This window comes from Engystomops pustulosus, chromosome 2, assembly GCF_040894005.1.
Source record: "Engystomops pustulosus chromosome 2, aEngPut4.maternal, whole genome shotgun sequence".
NCBI classification, from domain to species: domain Eukaryota; kingdom Metazoa; phylum Chordata; class Amphibia; order Anura; family Leptodactylidae; genus Engystomops; species Engystomops pustulosus.
In genome coordinates this window covers 21,702,769-21,713,785 of record NC_092412.1, presented here as the reverse complement: position 1 = coordinate 21,713,785, position 11,017 = coordinate 21,702,769, and the positions used below count along the sequence as shown (strand labels likewise).

General features: G+C 42.2%; 1 protein-coding gene across 3 annotated transcripts; it reads left to right on the top strand.

The window, feature by feature from the left end:
- The first annotated feature begins 367 nt into the window (after nt 1-367).
- On the top strand, nt 368-10,741 carry KCTD14 (potassium channel tetramerization domain containing 14). Of its 3 annotated transcripts, none has more exons than XM_072133969.1 (2): nt 368-451; nt 8,508-10,741. In XM_072133969.1, exons 1-2 carry the CDS (start codon nt 401-403, stop codon nt 9,177-9,179), a joined length of 723 nt encoding a protein of 240 aa, XP_071990070.1. In that variant the 5' UTR covers nt 368-400; the 3' UTR covers nt 9,180-10,741. The 3 variants fall into 3 exon arrangements, with proteins under 3 accessions (XP_071990070.1, XP_071990068.1, XP_071990071.1); XM_072133967.1 differs by lacking the exon at nt 368-451 and adding an exon at nt 6,134-6,357; XM_072133970.1 differs by lacking the exon at nt 368-451 and adding an exon at nt 6,493-6,789.
- The last annotated feature ends 276 nt before the right edge of the window (nt 10,742-11,017 follow it).

Sequence of the window (11,017 nt, the reverse complement as noted above, 5' to 3'; positions counted from 1 at the left end):
CTGTTATAGTGGCTGAATTATACACATTTTGGAGCTGCAATACCAGGCACAACCTGTAGGCAAGGGTGGCACTGTTTACGTATTGGACCCACCCCTGTCTACTTAGAATATTCATTCTCCTAGTATTGTGAGGGTGCACTGCACTAATTACAGGAGCTTCCACCACCATCTTTTTAGGGACCCCCTTGATTCTGAGGTCAGACCCCCTATGATAATACAGAGAGGTCACCCCATGTTCATGTGTTCACCACCTTTCTGCATTGCACTCCTGGCTTTTTCCGTATGACATAACCTGGAATATTCCACGTGGAGTCCTGGAGCGCTGGGCACAGCCCTGACTGCAAACACACAGATTCCTGAGGCTTTACCTGCCCGAAATCTTATCATTCACAGGCTCCCTATGAAAACACCCCACAACATGAATTCTCCCAGAGCCGAGAGTCCCCAACAGGTGAGTCACCCATCATAACACATCACAAGGGGGTCACAGGTCAGCAGCGAACTAACCAAGCAGCAACGTAGTGCAAGTTATAACCTGCTGCACAGGGATAGGGAGCTCGCTGGTATAACCTGGGGATCTCCTGTATATAATGATATATGTACAGCCGGTATAACCTGGGGATCTCCTGTATATAATGATATATGTACAGCTGGTATATCCTGGGGATCTCCTGTACATAATGATATATGTACAGCTGGTATAACCTGGGGATCTCCTGTATACAGTGATATATGTACAGCTGGTATAACCTGGGGATCTCCTGTATATAGTGATATATGTACAGCTGGTATAACCTGGGGATCTCCTGTATATAATGATATATGTACAGCCGGTATAACCTGGGGATCTCCTGTATATAATGATATATGTACAGCCGGTATAACCTGGGGATCTCCTGTATATAATGATATATGTACAGCCGGTATAACCTGGGGATCTGCTGTATATACTGATATATGTACAGCTGGTATAACCTGGGGATCTCCTGTATATAGTGATATATGTACAGCCGGTATAACCTGGGGATCTCCTGTATATAATGATATATGTACAGCTGGTATAACCTGGGGATCTCCTGTATATAATGATATATGTACAGCCGGTATAACCTGGAGATCTCCTGTATATAATGATATATGTACAGCCGGTATAACCTGGGGATCTCCTGTATATAATGATATATGTACAGCTGGTATAACCTGGGGATCTGCTGTATATACTGATATATGTACAGCTGGTATAACCTGGGGATCTCCTGTATATAATGATATATGTACACCCGGTATAACCTGGGGATCTCCTGTATATAATGATATATGTACAGCCGGTATAACCTGGGGATCTCCTGTATATAATGATATATGTACAGCCGGTATAACCTGGGGATCTCCTGTATATAATGATATATGTACAGCTGGTATAACCTGGGGATCTCCTGTATATAATGATATATGTACAGCCGGTATAACCTGGGGATCTCCTGTATATAATGATATATGTACAGCCGGTATAACCTGGGGATCCCCTGTATATAATGATATATGTACAGCCGGTATAACCTGGGGATCTCCTGTATATAGTGATATATGTACAGCTGGTATAACCTGGGGATCTCCTGTATATAATGATATATGTACAGCTGGTATAACCTGGGGATCTCCTGTATATAATGATATATGTACAGCCGGTATAACCTGGGGATCTCCTGTATATAATGATATATGTACAGCCGGTATAACCTGGGGATCTCCTGTATATAATGATATATGTACAGCTGGTATAACCTGGGGATCTCCTGTATATAATGATATATGTACAGCTGGTATAACCTGGGGATCTCCTGTATATAATGATATATGTACAGCCGGTATAACCTGGGGATCTCCTGTATATAGTGATATATGTACAGCTGGTATATCCTGGGGAACTCCTGTATATAATGATATATGTACAGCTGGTATAACCTGGGGATCTCCTGTATATAATGATATATGTACAGCTGGTATAACCTGGGGATCTCCTGTATATAATGATATATGTACAGCAGGTATAACCTGGGGATCTCCTGTATATAATGATATATGTACAGCCGGTATAACCTGGGGATCTCCTGTATATAATGATATATGTACAGCTGGTATAACCTGGGGATCTCCTGTATATAATGATATATGTACAGCTGGTATAACCTGGGGATCTCCTGTATATAATAATATATGTACAGCTGGTATAACCTGGGGGTCTCCTGTATATAATGATATATGTACAGCTGGTATAACCTGGGTATATCCTGTATATAATGATATATGTACAGCCGGTATAACCTGGGGGTCTCCTGTATATAATGATATATGTACAGCCGGAATAACCTGGGGATCTCCTGTATATAATGATATATGTACAGCTGGTATAACCTGGGGCACCCCTGTATATAATGATATATGTACAGCTGGTATAACCTGGGGATCTCCTGTATATAATGATATATGTACAGCTGGTATAACCTGGGGGTCTCCTGTATATAATGATATATGTACAGCCGGTATAACCTGGGGGTCTCCTGTATATAATGATATATGTACAGCTGGTATAACCTGGGGATCTCCTGTATATAATGATATATGTACAGCTGGTATAACCTGGGGATCTCCTGTATATAATGATATATGTACAGCCGGTATAACCTGGGGATCTCCTGTATATAGTGATATATGTACAGCTGGTATATCCTGGGGATCTCCTGTATATAATGATATATGTACAGCTGGTATAACCTGGGGATCTCCTGTATATAATGATATATGTACAGCCGGTATAACCTGGGGATCTCCCGTATATAATGATATGTGTACAGCTGGTATAACCTGGGGATCTCCTGTATATAATGATATATGTACAGCTGGTATAACCTGGGGATCTCCTGTATATAATGAAATATGTACAGCTGGTCTAACCTGGGGATCTCCTGTATATAATGATATATGTACAGCCGGTATAACCTGGGGATCTCCTGTATATAATGATATATGTACAGCTGGTATAACCTGGGGATCTCCTGTATATAGTGATATATGTACAGCTGGTATAACCTGGAGATCTCCTGTATATAATGATATATGTACAGCTGGTATAACCTGGGGATATCCTGTATATAATGATATATATACAGCTGGTATAACCTGGGGATCTCCTGTATATAATGATATATGTACAGCCGGTATAACCTGGGGATCTCCTGTATATACTGATATATGTACAGCTGGTATAACCTGGGGATCCCCTGTATATAATGATATATGTACAGCCGGTATAACCTGGGGATCTCCTGTATATAATGATATATGTACAGCTGGTATAACCTGGGGATCTCCTGTATATAATGATATATGTACAGCTGGTATAACCTGGGGATGGCCTGTATATAATGCTATATGTACAGCTGGTATAACCTGGGGATGGCCTGTATATAATGATATATGTACAGCTGGTATAACCTGGGGATCTCCTGTATATAATGATATATGTACAGCTGGTATAACCTGGGGATCTCCTCTATATAATGATATATGTACAGCTGGTATAACCTGGGGATGGCCTGTATATAATGCTATATGTACAGCTGGTATAACCTGGGGATGGCCTGTATATAATGATATATGTACAGCTGGTATAACCTGGGGATCTCCTGTATATAATGATATATGTACAGCTGGTATAACCTGGGGATCTCCTGTATAATGATATATGTACAGCTGGTATAACCTGGGGATCTCCTGTATATAATGATATATGTACAGCCGGTATAACCTGGGGATCTCCTGTATATAATGGTATATGTACAGCCGGTATAACCTGGGGATCTCCTGTATATAATGATATATGTACAGCTGGTATAACCTGGGCATATCCTGTATATAATGATATATTTACAGCCGGTATAACCTGGGGATCTCCTGTGTATAATGATATATGTACAGCTGGTATAACCTGGGCATATCCTGTATGTAATTATATATGTACAGTTAATTTGAAAGAATGCCAAAAAAACATATGATGAAGGAGGATATTTGTGTAAGAGGTGATGGACTTGCTGGGTGTAAACTGATAGTAGTTGTAATAAAGTGAGAAATATGTCAGGATTCCAGACAGATTTCATTCCACATGATTTATGGTTGTCTGTCCGATCACATATGACCGGTCATTCTTGTTGTTCATGTATTTTTTTTTATCATTAAAGAATACGGTCGCTATGCAAAAAGACTATGTACAAATATTTTAGTTTTCGATATGCTCCAATGTACACTCACCGGCCACTTTATTAGGTACACCTGTCCAACTGCTCGTTAACACTTAATTTCTAATCAGCCAATCACATGGCGGCAACTCAGTGCATTTAGGCATGTAGACATGGTCAAGACAATCTCCTGCAGTTCAAACCGAGCATCATTTTCACACACAACCATCTCTAGGGTTTACAGAGAATGGTCCCCTTGGTACAACGCCACAGCCTACCTGAGTATTGTTGCTGCCCATGTCCATCCCTTTATGAGCACAATGTACCCTGTAACATCTGATGGCTACTTTCAGCAGGATAATGCGCCATGTCATAAAGCTGGAAGCATCTCAGACTGGTTTCTTGAACATGACAATGAGGTCACTGTACACAAATGGCCCCCACAGTCACCAGATCTCAATCCAATAGAGCATCTTTGGGATGTGGTGGAACGGGAGATTCGCATCATGGATGTGCAGCCGACAAATCTGCGGCAACTGTGTGATGCCATCATGTCAATATGGAGCAAAATCTCTGAGGAGCTTCCAGCACCTTGTTGTATCTATGCCACGAAGAATTGAGGCAGTTCTGAAGGCAAAAGGGGGTCCAACCCGTTACTAGCATGGTGTACCTAATAACGTGGCCGGTGAGTGTATATACTCCATGTACTAGTCATATACCCTGCAGAGCATCACACACACTCTATATACTCCATGTACTAGTCATATACCCTGCAGAGCATCACACACACTCTATATACTCCATGTACTAGTCATATACCCTGCAGAGCATCACATACACTCTATATACTCCATGTACACTGCAGAGCATCACACACACTCTATATACTCCATGTACTAGTCATATACCCTGCAGAGCATCACACACACTCTATATACTCCATGTACTAGTCATATACCCTGCAGAGCATCACACTACTCTATATACTCCATGTACTAGTCATATACCATGCAGAGCATCACACACTCTATATACTCCATGTACTAGTCATATACCCTGCAGAGCATCACACACACTCTATATACTCCATGTACTAGTCATATACTGCAGATCATCACACACACTCTAAATACTCCATGTACACTGCAGAACATCACAAACCCTCTATATACTCGATGTACTAGTAGTATAGCCTGCAGAGCATCACATATACTCCATGTACCATGCATACACTAGTAATACCCTCTGCAGAGCATCACACAAGATGCATACACTAGTAATACCCTCTGCAGAGCATCACACACGATGCATACACTAGTAATACCCTCTGCAGAGCATCACACACGATGCATACACTAGTTATACCCTCTGCAGAGCATCAAACACGATGCATACACTAGTTATACTCTCTGCAGAGCATCACACACGATGCATACACTAGTTATACCCTCTGCAGAGCATCACACACGATGCATACACTAGTTATACCCTCTGCAGAGCATCACACACGATGCATACACTAGTTATACCCTCTGCAGAGCATCACACACGATGCATACACTAGTTATACCCTCTGCAGAGCATCACACACGATGCATACACTAGTTATACCCTCTGCAGAGCATCACACACGATGCATACACTAGTTATACCCTCTGCAGAGCATCACACACGATGCATACACTAGTTATACCCTCTGCAGAGCATCACACACGATGCATACACTAGTTATACCCTCTGCAGAGCATCACACACGATGCATACACTAGTTATATTCTCTGCAGAGTATCACACACGATGCATACACTAGTTATATTCTCTGCAGAGCATCACACACGATGCATACACTAGTAATACATTCTGCAGAGAAGGCAGCGCCGGGTATACTGGGAGTTGTAGTCTCCGGCACAGGTGCACAGATCGGATGACGTCATGTTTCCGGCCCCGCCCCTGTTCCACCTGTCACGCGGGGAGGTCCCCGGAGGAGGAGGAGGGGGGTAATAAGAAAACCTCCTGCGGGGCCCCGGAGCTGCACAGACCCGGAGCAGGGGCCACAGCCGTCACCATGAGCGTCATCGAGCACCGGAGCACGGGCAAGCAGCTCACCAGCCCCCTGCAGAGTGTGAGTATCCGCACTACAACTCCCAGCATGCTCACCTGTACAACCACAACTCCCAGCATTGTCACCTATACAACTCCCAGCCTGCTCCCGTGTACAACCACAACTCCCAGCCTGCTCCCGTGTACAACCACAACTCCCAGCCTGCTCCCGTGTACAACCACAACTCCCAGCCTGCTCCCGTGTACAACCACAACTCCCAGCCTGCTCCCGTGTACAACCACAACTCCCAGCCTGCTCCCGGTGCACTGAGCTGTTGTCTGCTCTGCAGATGAGTGTCTCATGTAAAAAAGAAGCTGCTGCAGCAGTCTTATGACATGGGGTATTCTGGGTCTTGTAGTCCTCCATAATCTTTTACCCCCTGGTATAGTTTTTTTTTTGTATGGGGGGATCCTCCTTGGTGATTAGTATGGGCACTGTGCAGGATCTCCCCTGGTAAGTAAAGGCGGCACACAGGGACCCCCATGGTTAGTGTGGGTAATATGCAGGCAATGCATGCAATGATTGGTAGGGTTTTGCGCAGGGATCCCCCATGATTGGCAGGGTTTTGCGCAGGGATCCCCTCTGGTGAGTATGGGCGACACACAAGGACCACCATACAACCTTTGTGTGTGGCGGTATTCTGCAGGCAGCATATGGGGCAGTATGTAAGGCACTGATTGGCAGCACTGTTGTATGCCGTTTACAGCTGTGTTTATGGGCAATATATGGCGGTATAGTTTCCCATGAGAGAGTCATGTCCTGCTTGCTTTTCCCGTGTGTTGTGTGTAATGAGGCGCTCATCCATTCATCTCCAGATGTGGGAGCGGAAATATTCGCAGTAAAGGCGGAAAATTCTTTAAGTTGCTTGTTGACTGATGGATCGAGTGCTTCCCGGGAGCTGCTGTCCAATAACCCTATATGACCCGCGGCCTACCCCTACTGTACCAGGTCACGGATTACTGACTATGAGACCCCGGACAACGGAAACGCCAACAGCCGCGAAACCTGTATCCCAGGAAACACAACTCCTATATGTTATATTATTATAACATATTATATTATATTATATGCATATTATATAATATGAGGAAAATTCTTCTAGAAGACCTGTAAGATCAGCGGCATCGCCCTCTTTACTAAATAAGGGATCAGTGGAAATGACTATGGACAATTCTAAGAAACTGGAGCTTGTAATAATCTTACTTTTGGAACCAGTCGAAACCAAAGAACAGAGATAAAGAGACTAAGAGATGACTCACTGATATAATGTGCCAAATATAATAGTCAGTGATCATGTACTACTGACAATTTCTCATTATAGTAGCAATTATGTTCTCCTACATAGGGGGCAGTATTATAGCAGTTATATTCTTGTACATAGGGGACAGTATTATAGTAGTTATATTCTTGTACATAGGGGCAGTATTATAGTAGTTATATTCCTGTACATAGGGGGCAGTATTATAGTAGTTATATTCTTGTACATAGGGGGCAGTATTATAGCAGTTATATTCTTGTACATAGGGGGCAGTATTATAGTAGTTATATTCTTGTACATAGGGGCAGTATTATAGTAGTTATATTCCTGTACATAGGGGGCAGTATTATAGTAGTTATATTCTTGTACATAGGGGCAGTATTATAGTAGTTATATTCTTGTAAATAGGGGGCAGTATTATAGTAGTTATATTCCTGTACATAGGGGGCAGTATTATAGTAGTAATATTCTTGTACATAGGGGCAGTATTATAGTAGTTATATTCTTGTACATAGGCGGCAGTATTAGAGTAGTTATATTCTTGTACATAGGCGGCAGTATTATAGTAGTTATATTCTTGTACATAGGGGGGCAGTATTATAGTAGTTATATTCTTGTACATAGGTGGCAGTATTATAGTAGTTATATTCTTGTACATAGGGGGCAGTATTATAGTAGTTATATTCTTGTACATAGGGGGCAGTATTATAGTAGTTATATTCTTGTACATAGGGGGCAGTATTATAGTAGTTATATTCTTGTACATAGGCGGCAGTATTAGAGTAGTTATATTCTTGTACATCGGGGGCAGTAATCTAGTGAATGAACCAGAATTAGATTCTGGCTGGGTAAAGCCGTGACTAGCTTGTGCAGGTACACTTCTGTGTCTGAACTTCTCCTTGTCTCCTTGCAGATGTCTCCGGTTGTGCAGCTGAATATCGGCGGGAATATCTATACAACGACTATTGGGACACTGAAGAAGTATCAAGCATCCAAGCTGTTTGAGATGTTCAATGGGCAACCCAAACTGCGCACAGACTCTGAGGGGCGGTACTTTATAGACCGGGAGGGGAAATATTTTGGCTACATCCTGGAGTTTCTGCGTTCTGGCCAAGTTCCCTCTCAATATATCCAAGAAGTTTACAAGGAGGCCTTGTTCTATGATATTGAGCCACTGGTGAAGAAATTGGAGGAGACCCCGCAGATCTTTGGGGAACAGGTTGGAAGGAAGCAGTTCCTTGCTCGAGTGCCAAACTACAGCGAGAACATTGAGGTGATGATTCGTATTGCCAGAGCAGAGGTGGTGGCCTCCCGATACTCCAATGTCATTGTCTGCATCGTGAGGACTGAGGAGGACGCCTCCAAATGTCACGATGCCCTCAACACCCTCGACATGGACAAGGAGTCTGTGGTCAAGTTTGGACCTTGGAAGGCGTCTCCAGGAATCTCTGATCTGCTTGACTGTATAAAGGCAGACATTGAAAACAAAGGGTACAGGGTGTCTTATGCGCCTCACGTGGCCGATAAAGGCTTCAGATTCAAATCCTATGACTTTTTTTACAAGTTTGTATTCACTTGGTGGTAATATATATATTTACAATGAAATGTCCAGCACTGAAATAGACACTATTGATATATACATTCCAAACACACTATATTACAATAATGTAAGCAAAATAACCATATCCTGCAATGAAGCAGGGCATGTGGATCCTCATGGGAGTGGCCTTAGCCCTGATCCCTCCCCTGCTCAACCTAATATTGATTTAATGACTGCTTGCAGCTGCCCCTAGGGGGAGCTCAACCCTTTATGTTCTTACAAGGATGGGGTGAGTTGGGTGCAAATGCTGCAGCATTTCTGCATGAAAAAAAGTAGATTTTTTTTTTCTGCAGTATGTAGATGCTATTTCTCAAAATATGACATCTGCAGTGTTTCTGCCCTGTATGTACATACCTTTACCATACAAAGGTTTTTTATTTTTCTAGTTGACATCCCTTGGGAAGTGGAAGGGGGAAGAGTAAAATATCTTTTTTTTTTTTTTTTTTTTTTTTTTTTTTATAAAACTTCCCCCTAAGGTGCCTTTTTACTTCTCTATATGATAATACGGCCCACTGTCGGCATGATTATATAATTACTATATAGGATTTTGGGCACGCCTGCATTGTGCCTTTATACATAGCCGGGTTTTTTATATGATATTCCTATACAATGACACAATATTTTCGTTGCAAATATGCAAGTCATCAAGCAATGAGGACTTGGCCTATGGCAAAAAAAACCCCCATAAAATAAAAAAATGTCACTAAGTCACATTTTACAACTTCTGTAAAGACTTTGATACTGGCGTTTCCTGGAATCATCGGCTGTGGAGTATGACCTCCCCGCAGCTAGAAGTAAGTAGTTACAGGAGGAATTGTCTAGTTTGGTAAAAAATTAAACTTTAAATAAAAGCGCAGCTATAAAAAGTGCCACACACCTTTACTTGACACAGTCGATTGATTTTAATGGACAGGGTGCAATGCCTCATTCTGCCTGTGGAGGTGCTGCAGGGAAACTGAACACTCCTTCATTACTGCTGATTGTGTGGGATCCCAGTATTAGAACACTCCGTGATCAAATTTTTAGATAAATGCATTTTCCAAAATGGGAATGTAAAAATAGTGGAGAAACTCCACTTCATATGCTTCTTTTTATCAATAAAGTTGGCCCTCCTATTTAAAAGGGTTGTCCGGAGGTTGAAAAACATGGCTGCATTTCCAATAACAGCTCTCACCTGACCATAGGTGGTGCTTAGTATTGCAATTAAGCTCCATTCACCTATAGCCATCTGAGTTGCAATACCGGCACCAACCATGGTTAGGTGTAGTGCTGTTTTTGTGGGAAAAAAATGCCAATTTATTTAACCTCTGGTCAACCCCTTTAAGTGGCTTTAGTTAACCCTCTCAGACTCTCATTGCCTGATATACGCTCCTCCGTCTATACCGATCTACCTCACAGAATCTACACAGCCACTGCATACCATCAGGGTATATGGCTTTCCTGCCAGTATACATCTGTACGCATCTTGTTGATGAAGTATATACCGGTATATGTTTTACTATTTTGGAATAATATTTTAATAAGTTTTAATAAAAATTGTCATCATTTGTTGTGTTTTATTCTTACAAGAGCTGTTGTTGTTTAGGGCAACTAATCACAGCACAGCTTTCATTTTTTCAGAACGGTTTAAGAAATGTAAGGTGCATGCTGATTGGTTGCTATGGGATGGATAAATGAGGCCTAGTGTTATGGCTGGTGGTGAGGATGATTCGGGGACCAAAATTCGTCCACGTCATGTGGCCTGTATTAAACCTACATATCCTGGCAACATGGGGGTCTAGGATGTTGTTGGTTTGGGTTATTTGATCAGAGGGTAATATCCA

Excerpts from the sequence above, each read along its gene's own strand:
- KCTD14 (XM_072133967.1), top strand. The coding sequence starts at position 6,160 with ATGACGTCATGTTTCCGGCCCCGCCCCTGTTCCACCTGTCACGCGGGG. Across the intron at positions 6,358-8,507 it reads TCACCAGCCCCCTGCAGAGT|ATGTCTCCGGTTGTGCAGCT; the intron begins GTGAGTATCCGC and ends GTCTCCTTGCAG.